General features: G+C 41.5%; 1 protein-coding gene across 1 annotated transcript in view; it reads right to left on the bottom strand.

Annotated features, from left to right (window-relative positions):
- Positions 1 to 16,839, bottom strand: part of LOC139419053 (coronin 2Aa) — a 67,085-nt gene extending 50,246 nt beyond the window's left edge. Inside the window, exon 1 of the mRNA XM_071168930.1 lies at positions 16,666 to 16,839. Within this exon, the coding sequence (XP_071025031.1) occupies positions 16,666 to 16,680 (15 nt within the window). The 5' untranslated portion in view covers positions 16,681 to 16,839. The remainder of the gene's footprint in view (positions 1 to 16,665) is intronic.
- Positions 16,840 to 22,485: the final 5,646 nt, after the last annotated feature.

The raw sequence follows: 22,485 nt of genomic DNA, 5'->3' as shown, positions 1-22,485 counted from the left end.
ATGTCATTTAGCAGACGCTTTATAGGATATCCTAATCAAAGACACACACACACACACACACACACACACACACACACACACACACACACACACACACACACACACACACACACACACACACACACACACACACACACACACACACACACACACACACCAGGTATGACTGAATGAAGTCCAACTAAGTGTTGGTGACGACAGAAACAGCTCAATCACACAGAGATGTGCACAACAACATGCTCCAGGAGTCAGAAGTAGAGCGATCCCTCCCCCACACCCCCTGGGTCAACCAAAACAACACCATCAATATCAAGGGGAGGCCAATGGCCACTGATATGTATACTATAATACCACAGGAGACTGGTGAGGGGAGGACGGATCATATTAATGGCTGGAATGGGGTGAATGGAATGACATGGCAACCATTTGTTTGATGAGTTGGAAACCATTCCATTTGTTCCATTACAGCCATCAATATAAGCCTGTCCTCCCCAATTAAGGTGCCACCAACCTCCTGTGTATAATACACATACAAGTGAATTTGTCCCAATACTTTTGGCCCCCTAAAATGTGGGGGACTGTGGACAAAAAGTGCATTCCTTTCTAAACGGTTCACACAATACGGATGAAAATCCCCTCAAATGAAAGCTGATGGTCTGCACTTTAACCTCGTGGTCATTGTGTATCATTTCAAATCCAAGGTGCTGGAGTACAGAGCCAAAACAACAACAAGAATTGTCACTGTCCCAATACTTTTGAAGTTTACTGTATATTAGGCTAGGCAGACAGGGACACTATAGAAACTCATTATAGATAAACAATGGCAGTCAATTTCCATGCATTATTATTGAAGAGGCATGTTCAAGAGAACCGGGTTTCAATGGCTTTTTAAAGTGTTGTCAACCTTCAATGTGTGCACGATAATCCAGGTTGTATCGAGTGCTTGAAGAGTGATTTCTTGGAAACCGGCTTACGTAAGACACCAAACACACATGCGCTGTGCATATTTTGCCCACACACATTGATGTGAGCGAGTGCGATGCTGTGATCTATTGCAGGTTTTCCTTTGAGATCGGACCAACTGAAAGCTGTGCCAACCCTCTTTTTATCTGGCCAATGTCTAATCTTGAGCATTCTGCCAAGGAAAGGAGTACAACCGAGACATCAGAGCAACACAGTCAGTGGTCTGGGCCAATACCAGAGTCTGTTTATTAAAGAGGAAGATAAGACTATCTGATTAGTCCATCAGTTAGAGTCAGTATAATGTACAAGTCGTCCTCTTTCATCATGAACTCAGGTTTGTTCGATGTAGGACCATGCATTCATCTTAGAGTAGGTAAACTAGGTTACATTTCTTAGCTATTATCCTAGACTGCAAACCGCCTAATAGCTTGGGAGCCTTTCCAGAAATCTAACAGCTAACGGTTCTCTCTAATCACAGATCACACAGTCGTGAGGTAATAGGCAGCTACTGTGGGAAACGGGGCTCATGTCTTTGACATGGCTGAGCTATAATGGCCATCCCTTCCTCACTGTCATTTCTGATAGGCGGCCTGGCTGTTTTGACGGAGAAACACCTGGTTTAGGCACAAAGTGCTGTGCTGCCTTTTGTCTGGATGTCTGTTGCCTTTGCTTTATTTGAGGATGAGGGTTGAGGAAGTGTAAACTATATGGTTGTTTGGAGACCTAGATGTTTGTAGGGTGTCGGTCGGTAATCATTATTTAGTGTTAATTAGGATCCCCATTAGCTGACAAGGGAGCTGCTTTATGAGAATCGTCTCCGGGGTGTGGAACATGAAGGCAGGCTGCTCCTGTGTTTTGGTGTCGCGTGGCTCTGGATTACAGGGCGGTCTCTCAGAAAAGGGTGTGTCTGCCATGTGTGTTTGTGCTGTAGATTTTATGATTTGAACCCACTCACCGACAGAGCTAATATTTTATTCCCTTTAGCCTGCATATTGTGTGTATACTGTTGATCGAATCTCATTGTACATCTGACTAACGGCTGATGTCATTTCGGGGACTTTTACAGCTGCACAGGTAGGGCCAGTAATTGCGTAACTATTCTCCAGTCCTGAAGCTGTTGTGTGCCAATGTACACAGAAGCAACCATTAAAAGCAGGTCCAAAACAGATCCACTGAGATCATTCGTAGTAAAGGTAAATACATGACCATTTCCTGTCTTTTTCATGGCGTTGTCCCCCTCGACCGATCAACCAAAGAACAGGTCAGTCCCTCAAGCTTACCTGTAGGGGTGTGTTAGGCAGCATACCACCCTGTGTCCCACTGCTGGCTTGCCTCTGAAGCTAAGCAAAGCAAGGCTGGTCCTGGTCGGTCCCTGGATGGAAGTGGTGTTGAAGGGCCAGTAATAATCACTCTTTCCTCTGGTCTAATATATATATACACACACACACACACTACCGTTCAAAAGTTTGGGGTCACTTAGAAATGTCCTTGTTTTTGAAAGAAAAGCAAATTTTTTTGTCCATTAAAATAACATCAAATTGATCAGAAATACAGAGTAGACATTGTCAATGTTGTAAATGACTATTGTAGCTGGAAATGGGAGATTTTAAATGTAATATCTACATAGGTGTAGAGGCCCATTATCATCAACCATCACTCCTGTGTTCCAATGCGTTGTACGAGATCTTCAGTTTCTTGGCAATTTCTCACATGGAATAGCCTTCATTTCTCAGAACAAGAATAGACTGACAAGTTTCAGAAGACAGTTCTTTGTTTCTGGCCATTTTGAGCCTGTAATCGAACCCACAAATGCTGATGCTCCAGATACTCAACTAGTCTAAAGAAGGCCAGTTTTATTGCTTCTTTAATCAGAACAACAGTTTTCAGCTATGCTAACATAATTGCAAAAGGGTTTTCTAATGATCAATTAGCCTTTTAAAATGATAAACCTGGATTAGCTATATCTCCCAATGCCCCAGGATAGTGATTGGGGACATTGCCCTGTGTAGGGTGCCGTCTTTTGGATGGGATATTAAACTTGTGTCCTGACTCTCTGTGGTCACTAAAGATCCCCGGTGTCCTGGCTACATTCCCAATCTGTCCCTCATACCATCATGGCCACCTAATCATCCCCAGCTTTCAATTGGCTCATTCATCCCCCTCCTCTCCCCTGTAACTATTCTCCAGGTCGTTGCTGTAAATGAGAATGTGTTCTCAGTCAACTTACCTGGTAAAATAAGGGTTAAATAAATGGACTATGTCATGTAACGCACCCAGACAAACCCACACACACACACACACACACACGTATGCACAAATATAATAAAACACGTCAATAGAAGTCTTTCAAATGATGTACAGTGCATTTGGAAAGTATTCAGACAAATTGACTTTTCCCACAATTTTTTTACATTACAGCTTTATTCTAAAATTGACTAGAGCAACCCTAAGCACACAGCCAAGACAACGTAGGAGTGACTTTGGGACAAGTCTCTGAATGTCCTTGAGTGGCCCAGCCTGAGCCCAGACTTAAACCCGATCTAACATAACTGGAGAGACCTGAAAATAGCTGTGCAGCGACGCTCCCCATCCAACCTGACAGGGCTTGAGATGATCTGCAGAGAAGAATGGGAGAAACTCCCCAAATACAGGTGTGCCAAGCTTTAGCATCATACCCAACAAAACTTGAGGCTGTAATCGCTGCCAAAGGTGCTTCAACAAAGTACTGAGTAAAGGGTCTGAATACCTATGTAAATGTGATGTGTTTTTTTTATTTTAAACACATTTGCACAAATTTCTAAAAACCTGTTTTTGCTTTGTCATTATGGGGTATTGTGTGTAGACTGATGAGGCGGAACAAGTATTTAATCAATTTAGAAAAAGGCTGTAACGTAACAAAATGTGAAAAAAGTCAAGGGGTGTGAATACTTTCAGAATGCACTGTACGTCTCTGGCTACTATTTGCATGTTCCTTCCTATGTTGTCTTTGGTGGTTTGCCATGCAAAAGAGGTTTGGCCACTCCCACAACACATAGCAGATAAACTAACCAACAGCAAAATTGGAACATGCATTTATTTTTTAGATACAGTGAATCAATTACATTTTCTTCTGCCATCATAGATATGGTAAAAGCGAGGTAGCAACAGCATTTATTTTTCTCTTCTGTCAACACAGAAAATCTCTTGCAAGTAAATCAAAGATTGACTAACAGTTTGAGAATGTGGTGTGATTTTCTGAGATGTAGGATAAACCCAGTCTGCACACCATTCCAGTGGCGACCCGTCATTCAGGGCAGGTGGGGCTCAAAACAGGTTGAGCAGCCTGAATGACGGGTCACCACTGGAATGGTGTGTAGGCTAGCACAACAAGGTGAGTCCAAAAATGTAACGTATGCTGGAGCATAAATGATGTAATATGCCATGGAGATATGTATATTCTAGCTAAGAAAGTAATACTAAGTGTATGTTGTGTAGTAAGTTGTTAGTAGCCATGTGCCTCACCCTAATAATTTGTTCCCTTTCCCCCTCATAACTTAGCCTACTGTTTTGACTTGATGGTGCACGTGTAGCCTATAGCCTGTTTTAGAGAAACATCATCATCGAATATTGTAAGAGCTTTCATTGTCTGCTTATATGCCCCCTTTATTCATCCTACGGTTCTGACTTGGTGTACAGGGAGTATACTGTAAGAACGGCCCATGTTCTGAATTCTGTCGCTGTACATTTCAAAAGTGCTGAACAAATAGTTATATTGACTTCGTCCGTCTTAGCTCGCTCATTAATGTCTTCATCGAAATTACGGATTGCCTCTTATGCGCTCATCGTTCCCTTATGCCATAGTTTGTACATTGCAATTGTCAGTAGAAACCACATCTGCACCATTCACAAGTTATCACGCTTGAAACATACCGTAACAATTGCAGAGGTCTCTACAATAACCCGGTGTTTGACAAATCAGTCATTGTGACACAATACTGCAAATGAAAAATCAGATCACAATGTACACTATGCGTTCATCTGTTCAAACAAGCAAAGCAGATCAAATCTCTGAGTCAACTCAACACTGAGGCAACAGGTGGGTTTGGTATCTCTCTCTGCCTAGCCAGCACTCGTCCATATCTGACAACACAGACAGAACACACATCTGTCTTTCTGTGGAAATACCCACTGCTAAGTACTCTTACCATCATACACCCCATCAAAAGTACAGTACCCACCTATAGCTCCATCATCCTGTCTGAATGCAACTGACACTATGGGACTGGAGACTGAGGTGGTCTCATGATCTTACCTCTAATCTAATTGGACGGAAACACTATAGGGATCCTTGGGTGATGGATTTGAGATGCGATCTGTTTTGTCACTGCACGTGAAGATGAAAAGAATTTCCAGATATAGTTACAGTACATAGAACGTTGGAGTTATGAAGTTGGGATATATATAAGAGTTCTAGATCGTTATAGGCTCTAGAAAAATGATAGCATGGAGCGCCAAGTATCCAGCATTATATTTTGACATTGTCTTAAGTTTAAAAAAAAAAGTGTCAAAAGATTTCATATCAAGGGGTTCATTCCCCTTATGGAAAGTCCTTTATTGGATGTAAAGCGACTATGATCTCACCTGTGATATGGTTACTACCTGTGGTGCGGTGTTGAGTCAGAGGTGTGTGCGTGTCTGTACAGCTGGCCCTGTTGATTCTTCCAGGCCAGAGGTGACTCATTTAAAGCCCCATGGCGTTAACCTGCTTATTAGCTGTGTTGCTCATTGAATGATATCATGATATGGCTGCTGCTTGATACTGAAACCTCTATTGGCAAGTCTCTCGTAACAATTCACAGCCTTATACAGACTTTATCGGCCTAGCTTTCAACAGGTCCAAAGACAAGAATTTCAGTTCACTTCAAGGACGAATAGCCAACTAAACCTATGCTTGAAATATAAAAAGAAAAACAATACTTTAAACCGCCTCAATGGAAACATTTTAAATATAGCCTACGATCTCATCATGACACTCGTTACCCAACTTTCATTTCCCTCAGCCGTCCTTTTCTATTATGACCAAACATCCATGGTGACGAGATAGACGTTACAACCCCACCCCGAAGCATTGCAACAAATATCAGATGCGTCCGTGAAACTCTAAACTAAATCAATCCCTTTATTGACTTACAGTAAAAAGCCTATGCCTGACTGTAGTGGGGGGGGGGGCATTTAACACAGCAGAGATAATGACTACATCATTATTACTATGTCTTTGGAGGCCGTGTCTGAATGGCTGGGGGGGAGAGGGCCTGGTGTAAATCAAATAAAGACATGTAGAGGACTTCATGTAGTCAGGGACTTTAGGAAGAGATTCCAGTAAATGTCCATTATGTATTCGTCCCTGTGCTTCTACAGGTAGTCGGGGTTCAGGGAGCTGTTTGTAAAGGACACACATAACCGTAATTATGGATATCATGTCATAGCTCTGAGGGGTGAGCCATGTTGGAGCCGGACCTCTGGAGGGAATTTCTTTGTCTAGTCTTAATTCTGAAATGCTCTGGCTGTTATTGAGAGGACTGACTGATCCTCAGTAGCTACAGCCCCTGGCAGAGTGGAGAGTTTTACACACTACTATCTTCTAGCCAGGAAACCTTATCTGATACTTAAAAAAATGTACTCGATTTCACTGAGTTCAAAACGGACTTTACCCAGATGAGCAGTGAGCACCCCATTCCATAGAAGCCTCTTAGTAACAGCGGCATATCTAAACTCTGCTGAGCTCAATGTCAATTTGTCAAAGTAGCAGGAGATAGCAAAGAGAGGAAAAGGGCTACGTCGAATCCAAAGTTGGATATCGGTCAGGCTTTAAATTGGCCTTGTTCTTGAAACCATGTGTAGTGTTGCTCTGGTAATGAATAGCAGCTATAAAACAGGTTATGACATCCAATTCATTCCTCTTACGTTTTCACTCTCATGCATTGGTTTTATTCTACAACCTCAGGGAATGAAATTGGAATGAAACATAAATATTTGATGCTTGTTAATGTAAAATGTTCAATTATTCAGTGGAGGTGATAAGAACAAGTAGGCCTAGCGTCAACGCAAGTAGCCATATCACGCCATTCCCATAACTTCAGATCTCCACCAGCCATTTACTCCATTACTCCTAAATCAACAGCCGGCTTCACTAATGACGCCCATCCATCCAAACCATAATAACGGCAGCCGAGATAAGTTACACTTTAAGCAACGGGAGGATGAGGTTGCATTTATACTATGCTGATCCAACCCCTCTATCCATCTCTCTAACAACAGCAACTACAGGATCCTAGAGGCTCACAACCAGCTCCATGATGACATCAGACTGTCTGATGCTTTCGCTAATCAGATCTCTGCCATTGGCTGACTGCATTAGTGTGGCGTGATATGGTTACTACAGCATTCACAGCTGTTTTCTGACTGGCCAAAGTAATGCTCAAGGAGCTCACACTATTAGTCTGGAGACATTGGCTGTTTCTGAGGTAGGGCCATTAGGGCCACTTAAGGTCTGGCTGGTTAACAGAGAGAAATAACATGTCAATGGGAGAGCGAGGCCCTCTCCTCCTCCTCTCTGCCTCCTCTCTATGAATAATAGAGAAGACTTGTTCTAGTCACTGACACATCCACCTTCTGCTCTTTTATTTATTTAACCTTTGTTTAACTAGGCAAGTCAGTTAAGAACAAATTCTTATTTATAATGAAGGCCTACCAAAAGTCAGAGGCCTCCTTGCAGGGACGGGAGCTGGGATTAAAAATAAAAATATAGGACAAAACACACATTACGACAAGAGACACCACAACGCTACATAAAGAGAGACCTTAAGACAACAACACAGCATGACAACAATCCGATAGCAACAAAACATGGCAGCAGCCCAACATGTTAGCAGCACAAAACATGGTACAAACATTATTGGGCACAGACAACAGCACAAAGGGCAAGAAGGTCGTGACCCTCAGACTACATCCTCCAGGAAAACATAAATAAACACAATGTTTTTGTACCAATCAGTGAAATACGTAGGCCCACTGAATGGTAGGTAGTTGTAAAAGATGAATCTCCTTCACAAGTATCTGAGAAATCTGTATCATAGTTTCTCTGTACACTCCATTTTTTACAATGTTAAATGTAAAACAAATCAAATTTAGAGACACAGGAGTCATCATACAACAAGGACTGTGCCAACTGAGCTAGTCTACCAAGAGACACTCAAATGAGTGAAGAATAATTCTGGGTCAAGTTGTTGTTTGTTTTCTGGAAGAGCCACGGACTGGGTACTTACTGTCAGAGAGATCCTCCACTTGAAGTTCTCTCCGTATGACAAGAATCAAGATCAATTCATTCAATACCCTAATGCACCGATTAATACACTTACAGACCAACTATACGGGCCACGTTAGCATAAGGGAACCAACCGTAAGCATTGTAATCAACAAGAGGCTTCAGCGGTCGCAGAAGGCCTTCCTGTTTGGACACAGTGGGAAACATCTAGGCCTACATGTAGCCTACATCTCAGCAGCCTGGACATTTTCTGGGATGGAGCATACCATTGGGAACACCAATCGGAGCAGGATTGGAGCTGGGCAAATCCAGGGGAGGAGGACTCTCCATTTTTAAAGTAATCCCCTCCCTCTCCCTGTGTCCACCCCAACTGAAGCCCACCCAACGGATTATCCCAGATAGGACAGCTGGTGTGTCAGAAAACGTCCATGACAACCTTCATGACTGACGTCGGTCAACTATGACATAACAGCATGGGAGCATAGCACGACGTAAGAACACGCTGTACATGCAAGCAAACACTTCGATGCACTTTCAGAAACTGCCACAAGAAATACGTGTTATGGTAATGACCACTGTAGAGGACAGTGTGTGTGTGTGTGTGTGTGTCAGCGACTACGACAGTGACAGTCGGGGGTGGTCTCGGTATGTCACGTGCAGATGGCTCGGTGGTTACGTAAAAGCATTTGAGGATTTCAGTAAGAGCCATTGTAAGGGATGTAATCATCCCAAACAACAGATTGGTCCCTTGGATGGAATTTGTGCGGTACAGTATTTGGAGAGCTCGGCTCAGCCACAAAACTCCCTGCCGTAATGGTCAGGTGCCCAATATGATTATTTCATCAAACAAATGTTATATCTAAGAGTTGTGGGAATAATAAGGAACACAAACAGATTAAACAATAAAAATGTTTCATTGATAGAAATTCAGTATGTGAGAGCATGTGATGGCTGGTTGTTCAATACTACAACCACAACATTCAAACAAACCAATCTCAGTTCACCTCAACAAAACACAGTAATCTTGAAATGAAATCACTTTCCTAGAACCTCTCTCCACTACAGATAAATCAAGTCACTGGAACGTCATCTGTGGAGACTCATGGAAAAGGGTGAATAATCAGACCTTTGTGAGAAGAATGTAACCAGGAAGACAATAGATGTATGTTGTTAGCTCAATGGCACAATCAGAAGGAGTGGGGGTTAGAGTCCAGAGAGATGAAATCATGTCTCCAGGTAGCCAGGGCTGGATTACCATAATGGCTTGTAGGGCATGTCACCCCCCCAGACGGCATATGAGGGTGATTTTCATGAAACTCATTTTAAAATGTCTGTAGCAAATTGAGTTTAAAAACCATGATGCATCTGCAAAAATCAACTACCATTCTGAGGACTAGAATGTGTATGTCACGTTCTGACCTTTATTTCCTTTGTTTTGTCATTATTTAGTAAGGTCAGGGCGTGAGTTGGGGTGGGCAGTCTATGTTTGTTTTTCTATGATTTTGGGATTTCTATGTTTCGGCCCAGTATGGTTCTCAATCAGAGGCAGGTGTCATTAGTTGTCTCTAATTGAGAATCATACTTAGGTAGCCTGGGTTTCACTGTTTGTTTGTGGGTGTTTGTTTCCGTGTCTGTTTCTCACCACACGGTACTGTTTTGTTTTTTGTTCGTTTCACGTTTATTGTTTTTGTATCAGTTGTGTTCATGTTGAGTATTTCTTATTAAAAGAACCATGGACACTTACCACGCTGTATATTGGTCCTCCAATCCTTCTCGCCTCTCCTCTTCAGACGAAGAGGAGGAAAACCTTTACAGTGTAGCTTTTAAATAAAGACATTTTCACCTGAATTTGATACATTTTCAACCAAATTCTCATTACTGAAATTAGTATGGATTTAATTAAAATTGGGTCATGTTATATATAATATTTATAAAAAGCTAACTTATTTGAATAAAACACAAAATGATGTTGCTGTAGTTTGTCCCATAAATCATACAAATTGTATAATAGTTTAAGTTGACATTGTACACAATAAATATTATGGTTTAAACACAGTGTCTGTGTCTCATTACCATAACACTTTTTCAAGTTCCTGTAAAAACTCCAATCAGTAAAAATAAAAGTAGTAGTACATAGACAAGCCCAAGTTTAGTTCATTTGTTCACTTACATTCCTCCAGAATTAGGTTCTTATTCCCAAACACCCGCTTTACACCATTTGGCCTTCTCATTACCGAAATGGCTATAAAGCTCAAATTGGGAAAAAGTCTGATTCAATTTTATTATAATAATAAATGTCAAATTAAATATTTGTATTTTCAGTGTTATGTTTAACTCGGGCCTTTTCATTATGGGATATGTTTTTATTTTTATATTAGAAATATTGATTTGTTTATTAATTTTTGGGACTTTGAAAACTGTTACGGTAATGAGAATGTTGGTACAATGCATAATATCTGATATAGATCATTACAGATCTTAATCTCAGTGATTCAACAGGAAATGTTGTGAAAAGTTACACCGTTTTGTGAGAATGACCCATGAACACGTTATAAGCCATGACAAAGTGTAGAATTGCAGGAATTTAGCTTTAAAACTGCAAAATATTCTCTCAGCCTCATGGAAAAATTTATAGAATAGCATGAGATTAGCTACAAAACTGTAGCTGTGCTAGTCTGGCCCTGCAGGTAGCCCCTTGGCACTGATCTAGGATGTGCTTACAGGCCCATATTCCTGACCTTAACATTTAGGGGAGTAAAACACTAAACAGACCTTAGATCAAGAGTCAGAGAATACAAATCACCTGAGCCCATACTGTGAGGCCATAGACATCACTGGGGGCGAGCTCCATGACCTCCAAGACATCTACTCAAAGCGGTGTTTGACGAGGGCCCAGAAGGTCGTCAAGGACTCCTGTCACCCGAGCCAGGAACCATTCACTCTGTTACCATCTGGTAAGCGGTATCTGAGCATCTGGTCTCGGACCAACAGGCTCAGAGACAGCTTCTACCACCAGGCCATCAGACTGCTTAACCGTAGCTGTCTCCCTGCACAGACCCGGGCCCGGTTTCCCGATAGCGAAGGAAACTTAGGCTGGCGCGTGTTTTAACCATGCATCTTTCCCACAACGGCAAAAGACATAACATGTGTTTCCCAAAAGTGTGTCATTGAGGCATGTGTCGATACTGATAGGATCAAAAGAAAGGCAGCGCTGCTCTCGGGTCAACTTTCTCCAATCAAATCTTACTTTAGCATTAGAATTACTCCACAACACTGACAACAGATCAGTTCCTAGAGAGATATTATCACCTATGGCTGCAAACATTGAGACGGCTTATTCTAATGCTTACCCTATTATAATGCACTAAATCAAGATTTGACACATCATTGTGCACATTAGGCTACATGAAATCATGAAACATATTGAGGCAAAAATTACAGACAGTAGCCAAATAAAACACATCTAACGAAGCACTAAGCTGTTCCACAAGTGGTCTGAGGCAGTCGGGAAATAACACACGTTTTCAAGGGCACATTTTGTAACGATGGTTTTGGGGAACAGCTCGGAGATTCAACAATGCTCCTACAAAAGGTTCTAACGATGAACTTAGCCTGAAGATGCTTTTGGGAAACCGGGCCCGGCACCTTAGTGACTGTTGCCACTGACTCTCCACATTTTACATTGACATTTTAGTCACTTTATATGTAAATACAGTCATACTTGACACAGCACATTCATGATCTATTCTGTATATCCTATTGTGTACATACCAATATATTACTCTGCATACTACCTCTTCTATTACTTATTTATTATTGATTATTATTAATAATAGTACTGGCATGTTGAGGTAGCTAGCAGACGAGCATTTCACTGCACCTTTCATACCTGCTGTATAAACTGAAATAACATTTGATTTGACAGGCAGGCCATCATCAGTGGGGAATGTCATAGGAAAGGCCTTCCTGTTTGAAATCAGATAAATAACTCCTCTCTGAGTCAGAGCTCCATGGAAGAACACAGTCTACATGCAGGCTTATTGGTATGGGACATGACTGAGTGAGGCAGATGTACAGTCAGTCAGTGTGTTCATGTCTCCTCCTGCAAACAGACTAGATATCCATGACAATGAGGCAACCAAGTACATGAAGTGACATCCCTCCCTTCAGGCCCTCTTATAGAGTGGTTCAGTTCCTAAGTGTCCAAACGCAAAACACAGAGTCATAGGCACGTACACACACACACTTACTCACACACGCAGACAGGCACACACACATAACGGTTGTCAACCACTATGACTAACTGGCCAAGTCAAGTAGGCAACTTTTCCTCAATTAAGTAAATCAAATGTTGGCTATTCCCAAATGAGAATAGAGACACAGCACAGAGAGTGGAAAAGATTGGGCACTAGGCTGACAACAGAACATAGTGTTGTGTTATTCCTCTGTGTTCTCTACAGTATCCTATCTGACAGTGTTACACAACACCACCTCCTCATTGGTTGATTCACCTCTGTGCTGATTGCAGGCAACATTCCAAGGATGTGCTACTGACCCAATACATTCTCAGAGTGAACAGGGCGGCATGTGTAACACAGAAAGACCGACTTCAGCAATTTCTCAAACACCATCAATGTATGTAAGCTTCCTGTAGCAGAACTCAAATGCAAGTTACTCTGGGGTAGCAGGTAGCCTAGTGGTTAGAGCGTTGGGCCAGTAACTGAAAGGTAACAAGATCAAAATCTGTCGTTATTCCCCTGAACAAGGCAGTTAACCTACTGATCCCCGGTAAGCCGTCATTGTAAATAAGAATGTATTCTTAACTGACTTGCCTAGTTAAATAAAGGTTACATTTTCAAAAAATAATAAATAAATATATATATATGTGCATACAGGTAGTCAGGCAAAAGTCATTTAACATAGTTCTGGATTTCACAATACAGAACATAAACCATTTCCTATCTCAGTTACTCAACAGTGAGTGATGTATGCTAGCTAGTCTAGGTCCCATGTTTTCTCTGAGATTGTGTCTGTCAATCAAATGTAAGTAAGCTACAAAGCACTCAGGTTCAAGGCCATGTTTGCATAGGGCCACGCCTCCAATCAAGAGAGCTCTTACAGTGAGGACTTTGATACCTCCTGCTACAATAAAGTTGCTGTACTTTGCTGCATGGTCCTTCTATTGACTTCATTCAGCAGTATTACAGTAAATAACCTGAATATGGGTCACATATTCGGTTTACATACTTACTGTATAATTGTAAATATTATACATGACTGTACATATGACCACTATTTTTGTCAGAATATAACCTAAATCACGACTTGTTTGAATTTACTTTTTTTGGGGCGTGTCAAGCATTAGACAGAAAAACCCAACGTCTCAACCAAGAGTGAGCTATCCAGAATGCCAAACAGTGTAACAAGCAACGTACAAAAGGGCATTGCAACCAGTCACAACCCTGTGGCATAGAAGCTACGGTTAATAAACGGGCAGTGTGGACAGGTGTGAAAGACAAAAATGTTCATCCCAAATGGCACCTTATTCCCAATAGTGCACTACTTTTGACCAGAGCCCTATTGGCCCTGATCAAAAGTAGTGCACTACTATATAGGGAATAGGGTGCCATTTGAGACACAATAGAGAATCTCCAGCATCTGTTGACTGTCTTAGTAATAACATGACACAGATATGGGCCAGCGGTTTATGGTCCAGCTTTAAAGCATTGGCGGCAGAGATTTCACTGAGTGTGAAAAATACTAGAAGTGTGTTTCTATCTACTAGGCTACATGTATTGTGACTAGAGGTCGAATAGCCGATTAATTAGGGCCGATTTCAAGTTTTCATATCAATCGGAAATCTTTTTTTATTTTTTTAAACCTTTATTTAATCTTTATTTAACTAGGCAAGTCAGTTTAAGAACACATTCTTATTTTCAATGACGGTCTAGGAACGATGGGTTAACTGCCTCGTTCAGGTTTTTCAGATTTTCACCTGGTCAGCTCGGGGGATCTAATCTTGCAATCTTACAGTTAACGAGTCCAACGCAATAATGACCTGCATCTTGTTGCACTCCACAAGGAGACTGACTGCCTGTTATGCGAATGCAGTAAGCCAAGGTAAGTTGCTAGCTAGCATTAAACGTATCTTATAAAAAACAATCAATCAATCATAATCACTAGTTAACTACACATGGTTGATGATATTACTAGATATTATCTAGCGTGTCATGCGTTGCGTATAATCTGACTGAGCATACAAGCATCTAAGTATCTGACTGAGCGGTGGTAGGCAGAAGCAGGCCCGTAAACATTCATTCAAACAGCACTTTCGTGCATTTTGCCAGCAGCTCTTCGTTGTGCTCAAGCATTGCGCTGTTTATGAGTTCAAGCATATCAAGTCCCGAGATAAGGCTGGTGTAACCGAAGTGAAATGGCTGGCTAGTTAGCGCGCGCTAATAGCGTTTCAAACATCACTCGCTCGCTCTGAGCCTTGGAATGGTTGTTTCCCTTGCTCTGCATGGGTAACGCTGCTTCGAGGGTGGCTGTTGTCGTTGTGTTCCTGGTTCGAGCCCAGGGAGGAGCGAGGAGAGGGACGGAAGCTATACTGTTACACTGGCAATACTAAAGAGCCTATAAGAACATCTAATAGTCAAAGGTTAATGAAATACAAATGGTATAGAGAGAAATAGTCCTATAATTCCTATAATAACTACAACCTAAAACTTCTTACCTGGGAATATTGAAGACCCATGTTAAAAGGAACCACCAGCTTTCATATGTTCTCATGTTCTGAGCAAGGAACTTAAACGTTAGCTTTCTTACATGGCAAATATTGCACTTTTACTTTCTCCAACTTTGTTTTTGCATTATTTAAACAAAATTGAACATGTTTCATTATTTACTTGAGGCTAAATTGATTTTATTGATGTATTATATTAAGTTAAAATAAGTGTTCATTCAGTATTGTTGTAATTGTCATTATTACAAATAAAATAAATGTAAAAAAATCAGCCGATTAATCGGTATCGGCTTTTTTGATCCTCCAATAATCGGTATCGGTATTGAAAAATCATAATGGTCGACCTCTAATTGTGACCTACATCTTCCATTAACCAATGTGTGGGTATAACTATCGGCCAACTGAGGATAGGACTGATTAACTGTCTGCTGCTAGACATGACGTTCTAATCATTATCCTCATTTTTCCTCACGCGTTCAATAGTCTTCCCTTTAGCCCAGCGTTTCCCAAACTCGGTCCTGGGGACCCAACTGGGTGCACGTTTTGGTTTTTGCCCTAACACTACACAGCTTATTGAAATGATCAAAGCTTGATGATTAGTTGGTTAGTTGAATCAGCTGTGACGTGCCAGGGCAGAAACCAAAACATGAACGAGTTCGGGAAACGCTGTTCTAATCTTTATCCTCATGTTCCTCACCTTTCTTCAATATTGGTTGTAAGGAGATGATTTTTTAATAAAAGATTTTTAACTTATTCTAGCTACAAAAGTGTTCTTCACCATCTCAGGCGATAATATACATTTTCCTAATGCATTATTTGGCCAGTCTTCCCTTCAGCCTGAAAGACTATAACATGTATACATCGCTACATATCTAATTGGATTGCGTCACGAACATCTCACCCCCCACAAAAAACTCTAAACTCAGTAAATTAAGCAAAATACTTGTCAAGATGTCCTTTCAAGACAAAATAGTAGGCATGCGGCTCTCTTATAATGCATGGGTTACTATTGTCGCCTACTTTTAAGCCTACATATTACACTTGGGTTAAACAAGTGGAGACTTGGTTCACGCCATGCCTTATAACTAACTAACTACACTTTTATACAGAGGGAGAGGCTGTGAGTGAGGAGACAAGTCCAGGTTCATCCCACCACTAGCCTACACATATGTTCAGCATTAAACCCATGCTTCAAAACACCAAGTATGTTGCCTTCAAGTTTGTTTACGTCTTCCTCTGTGTAACACTATGGAGCAATCGTACATCATCTCTGGCGAACGGATGAAGGCACCAGTAGTACAGTAAAACGCCCTGAAAGCGATACCTGGGTGCTCCGTAACACCGCCTGCCAATCCCTTCAATGCACCCTGAAACATACCCTAAAATGCGTATATTGTTGTACATTTGGTAGCTAGTTATCATACATCTGTGTTCATTTCATTTCTACATTACAGGAGTGAGTAGCTTACATACAGCCGCGTGGCAGTGCTGTGAACATAGCCACACGGTCAGTCAAGCTAAATAAACCGTCCTTCAAAACAATATTTAGGCTAGGTTACGATATTAATGTAACAACCACATTCATATTTGTACCGTGAGCCGCTGGTAACATTAGTTGTTATCAAGAAGCGGTAGATACAATGTAGAAACTTCTTACCTTTGAGACGGTCATATAAGATGTGTCGGCAGGTGGAAAGATTTTCCGGAGAGGACTGAACTGCAGAGGTGGATGGATGGTGGAGTGCTTCTCTTGAGGCGGGTGTCTTAATTTGCCGTATGTCTTCAATGTCTGGCTCGGTTTTGATAGCCGGCTGGCAAGTCGATTTACATGTCAGCTGTATGACTGAGGCGGTTACCATAAGGGTATTTCTGTGTCAGCTCACAGACTTCACACACACACACACACACTCACCGCAGTGGTGAAAAAAAATCGACAAGCGAGGTAAAGCTCTGCGGGACCCAACCTAAGAGGGGTGGAGTGGAAAGAGCGGTGGAAAGAGCGATGTTCAGAGCCGCGGAGGGAAGGGAGAGGAGGGGGGCTCTCTCCCACAAAGAGTGGGGTTGCTATTGTAGTTCTCCCAGTCGTCTGGTCCTCTGGAAAACAGTCCCAAAGTCGTGGTCAGGCTTTGCCTTGCAACAGACCGCTCGCCTTCCGTCCACCGTGACTAAAAAGGACCCCTTTATTGACGCATAGAGAACGTGCTATAAAGTAACCCCGGGAACAATCGTGGACGGTCCCTATGGATGCGACGTAGCTGTGACCTCACAGTGCCATTGATATTTAAAACAATGACAGGCTGCTAAGCAATATGGTCACACTCAAGTAAAGAGCCCCACTACAATAACACCATTAAATCTATTAACATATGCGTAATTTCCTTGGAACGCGTTTTGTAGCCTATACATGGCATACACGCGCTACAGGATGATCATGGTGCATATAATCCATTGAAGCCTGTAAAAAGTATTTACTGTAAGGTAATTAATTCCCTTATATGGGTCAATGCTGGCTGGATACTGGCACCAGTTACAGTGATGTCTTCCAACCCACAACATATGTGCCTGGGTCCTATACGGCAATTATTGGAGTTATTTAACATACGCACTAAACACACACGTACATATGGATTTTGTGTTGTAGATTTGTGGTAGTAGAGTAGTGGCCTGAGGGAACACACTTAATGTGTTGTGAAATCTGTTGTGAATGTATTGTAATGTTTTTAAAATTGTATAACTTCCTTAATTTTGCTGGACCCCAGGACGAGTAGCTGCTGCCAATGGAGATTCTAATAAATACAAATACACATTTAGCCACTAGAAAATGTGCAATAAAATATGACTTTCAATGTAATTGTAACAAGGTGAGAAATATTATGCTCCCGTTGATGTTCCTTTGTAATAAGGCCAATGCATTTAAAAATAATTAAACATCTGCAACGATACAATTGATAGAATTACAGACCTGGTTACTCAAACGTCTCTTACAAATAAATAATCGTCCATCTCATTTGATGTAACAGTCATTCATACTGTATTGTTTTCATCCGTCATCCTAATCCATGTTATACAAAGAAGTGACGCGCTGGAGAAGCTTTGTCTCCCCCAAGTGGAGGTACACTGTAACGGCATGATGATTTATGAACAGAGGGAGAGAACACTGAAGGGGACATTTCAAAGAATAGGGTGATAATAGGGAGGTAGTCTAGAGGAGGGAACAACCCTCACAGACTAGACCTAGAACACATGTATGGGTTATCATTATCTTGTCCCATGTGTCTGGGAACATCTCATGTCGGTAGGAGAAGTGCTCATCACTTGTATGTTGTTGTCAGTGGGGCACAGGGGGTTGTACACACACATGCTCAAATATGGAATTTATCATGGAACAACTGTTCATTGTGTGTCACTGTGCATTAACATTTAATTCTCAACAGCCATGCATGTTTTTCCAAGTGGATCACATTATGGGCTGTACAAATATTGAATGGTAGTGTCATGCTCAGTAACAGCCAATAACTCAACATGGAACACCTACCTACCTCATAGGAACACATTCATAATGACGTCATGTGTGTTGTTGGGTTCATACTGCACAATAAATGTCTTGATTTAAAAGGTCTCTCTGTAGCATCACGGCTGAACTTAGTCTCTCTACTGTCGAGAGAGTAATGTTTCTTGTCATAAAAATATACCCAAGTGCTATGATACGTAGGGCATAAAAAACGATTTACCGACAGCCTAAGGTATGGAATATCCAGTGTAGCGAATGTCATAATTCGCTGATAGAACATTTGAAAATGATACGTGTCCTTTTTCACACTTTCACAAAAACCAGGGGTGTCATTTCTAACTTAATTTACATGTTTGTATTTCTTGAACATGATTTAGTTGGCATTACCTTCCCCTAGTCAACACTATCATTTGAAGGGTTGAACCAGGACTCTTCTGCATGCAGACCATTTGTCAAGGAAACCAAAATAAGAACAATCTTCCTATGACATTGGGAAGAACTTTAAAGGACCTTCAAATCTAGGCCTTTGCTGTTTCAAAGACTAGCATGCACACTACAGTAAGCATATTGCATAACCGTAGTTATTTTATTAATTTCATTAAAACTGATACAGTACAGCTTAAGAGAGGGCAAGAAAGTTCCTCGCAAACATATGAACCTGTATAATATCACCTCTGTCCTTGAACACAGTTTCAATTCTAAAATGTGTTCCACATCAACTTGTTCCCTCCTACATGACTGTTTTATGACTACACAGCTGACTATACATTTTTCTTGGATATTATGAAAACGCTGTGTAAATGTAGCACACCACTCACTGTGCAGACCTGAATCCTTTATGTCATCTTGTTACCTACTGCTCTCCCGCCATAATACAAATAATTCTGCAGAAGATACAGTACTACTGTCACAACCTCAGCCTGTGTATATTGTAATATATGTGTGTGTGTCTCTGCTACATTCACCCAGCCCTCAGAGTCAATGGGCTGGAAAGTCAGGGAGTGTGCCTGCTGTCTACCTTGGCAACTGGGCCCAGCACTGTGGAAACATGGCAGGCAAGGTGTTTACAGCACAGGAGGAGCAGAGTAGACAGCACTGCAGCATGTGCTTCACCAGAACCAGGTGTGGATCGTATTACCTGTCTTCCAGGAAGCATTCCCTTCACTTTGTGGGACAATATTTAAAATACTGATAGGCTGCATTAAGTTTTCCCATATGAAATGAACCTAATGATGTGCCAATCAACTGAAATACTAATGGGTTAAGGCCGGATGAGGTCTTCCTATATGAAATGAACCTAATGATGTGCCAATCAACTGAAATACTAATGGGTTAAGGCCGGATGAGGTCTTCCTATATGAAATTAACCTAATGATGTGCCAATCAACTGAAATACTAATGGGTTAAGGCCGGATGAGGTCTTCCTATATGAAATGAACCTAATGATGTGCCAATCAACTGAAATACTAATGGGTTAAGGCCGGATGAGGTCTTCCTATATGAAATTAACCTAATGATGTGCCAATCAACTGAAATACTAATGGGTTAAGGCCGGATGAGGTCTTCCTATATGAAATGAACCTAATGATGTGCCAATCAACTGAAATACTAATGGGTTAAGGCCGGATGAGGTCTTCCTATATGAAATGAACCTAATGATGTGCCAATCAACTGAAATACTAATGGGTTAAGGCCGGATGAGGTCTTCCTATATGAAATTAACCTAATGATGTGCCAATCAACTGAAATACTAATGGGTTAAGGCCAGATGAGGTCTTCCTATATGAAATTAACTTAATGAGGTGCCAATCAACTGAAATACTAATGGGTTAAGGCCGGATGAGGTCTTCCTATATGAAATTAACCTAATGATGTGCCAATCAACTGAAATACTAATGGGTTAAGGCCGGATGAGGTCTTCCTATATGAAATTAACTTAATGAGGTGCCAATCAACTGAAATACTAATGGGTTAAGGCCAGATGAGGTGTTCCTTTATGAAATTAACCTAATGAGGTGCCAATCAACTAAAATACTAATGGGTTAAGGCCGGATAAGGTGTTCCAATCAACTGAAATACTAATGGGTTAAGGACGGATGAGGTCTTCAGTAGGTTAATTTCATATAGGATGTGCCAATCAACTGAATACTAATGAGTTAAGGACGGATGAGGTGTTCCTATATGAAATTAACCTAATGATGTGCCAATCAACTGAAAATATGTGAGGCATGAAGGGTGTGGTATTCTAAAGAATCTGTGCAGGCCAATACTGTAAACTAAACAATAATATATACAGTGGGGAGAACAAGTATTTGATAACTTGCAAAATCAGCAGTGTTTCCTACTTACAAAGCATGTAGAGGTCGTTAATTTTTATCATAGGTACACTTCAACTGTGAGAGACGGAATCTAAAACAAAAATCCAGAAAATCACATTGTATGATTTTTAAGTAATTAATTTGCATTTTATTGCATGACAAGTATTTGATCATCTACCAACCAGTTAGAATTCCGTCTCTCACAGACCTGTTCGTTTTTCTTTAAGAAGCCCTCCTGTTCTCCACTCATTACCTGTATCTGTTTGAACTCGTTACCTGTATAAAAGACACCTGTCCACACATTCAATCAAACAGACTCCAACCTCTCCACAATGGCCAAGATCAGTCAGCTGCGTAAGGACATCAGGGATAAAATTGTAGACCTGCACAAGGCTGGGATGGGCTACAGGACAATAGGCGAGCAGCTTGGTGAGAAGGCAACAACTGTTGGCGCAATTATTAGAAAATGGAAGAAGTTCAATCACCCTCGGTCTGGGGCTCCATGCAAGATCTCACCTTGTGGGGCATCAATGATCATGAGGAAGGTGAGGGATCAGCCCAGAACTACACGACAGGACCTGGTCAATGACCTGAAGAGAGCTGGGACCACAGTCTCAAAGAAAACCATTAGTAACACACTACGCCGTCATGGATTAAAATCCTGCAGCGCACGCAAGGTCCCCCTGCTCAAGCCAGCGCATGTCCAGGCCCATCTGAAGTTTGCCAATGACCATCTGGATGATCCAGAGGAGGAATGGGAGAAGGTCATGTGGTCTGATGAGACAAAAATAGAGCTTTTTGGTCTAAACTCCACTTGCCATGTTTGGAGGAAGAAGAAGGATGAGTACAACCCCAAGAACACCATCCCAACCGTGAAGCATGGAGGTGGAAACATCATTCTTTGGGGATGCTTTTCTGCAAAGGGGACAGGACGACTGCACAGTATTGAGGGGAGGATGGATGGGGCCATGTATTGCGAGATCTTGGCCAACAACCTCCTTCCCTCAGTAAGAGCATTGAAGATGGGTCGTGGCTGGGTCTTCCAGCATGACAACGACCCGAAACACACAGCCAGGGCAACTAAGGAGTGGCTCCGTAAGAAGCATCTCAAGGTCCTGGAGTGGCCTAGCCAGTCTCCAGACCTGAACCCAATAGAAAATCTTTGAAGGGAGCTGAAAGTCCGTATTGCCCAGCGACAGCCCAGAAACCTGAAGGATCTGGAGAAGGTCTGTATGGAGGAGTGGGCCAAAATCACTGCTGCAGTATGTGAAAACCTGGTCAAGGACTACAGGAAACGTATGATCTCTGTAATTGCAAACAAACGTTTCTGTACCAAATATTAAGTTCTGCTTTTGATGTATCAAATTCTTATGCCATGCAATAAAATGCAAATGAATTACTTAAAAATCATAGTGATTTTCTGGATTTTTGTTTTAGATTCCGTCTCACAGGTGAAGTGTACCTATGATAAATTACAGACCTCTACATGCTTTGTAAGTAGGAAAACCTGCAAAATTGGCAAATACTTGTTTTCCCCACTGTGTGTGTGTGTGTGTGTGTGTATATATATATATATATAAATAAATAAATAAATAAAATGGGAGGGTCTAGTATCTTACCAAACAAGGAAGAAACAAGGAAACAATGG

Source organism: Oncorhynchus clarkii, chromosome 10 (genome assembly GCF_045791955.1).
Source record: "Oncorhynchus clarkii lewisi isolate Uvic-CL-2024 chromosome 10, UVic_Ocla_1.0, whole genome shotgun sequence".
Lineage (NCBI taxonomy): Eukaryota > Metazoa > Chordata > Actinopteri > Salmoniformes > Salmonidae > Oncorhynchus > Oncorhynchus clarkii.
This window is presented reverse-complemented; position numbering and strand designations above follow the sequence as displayed.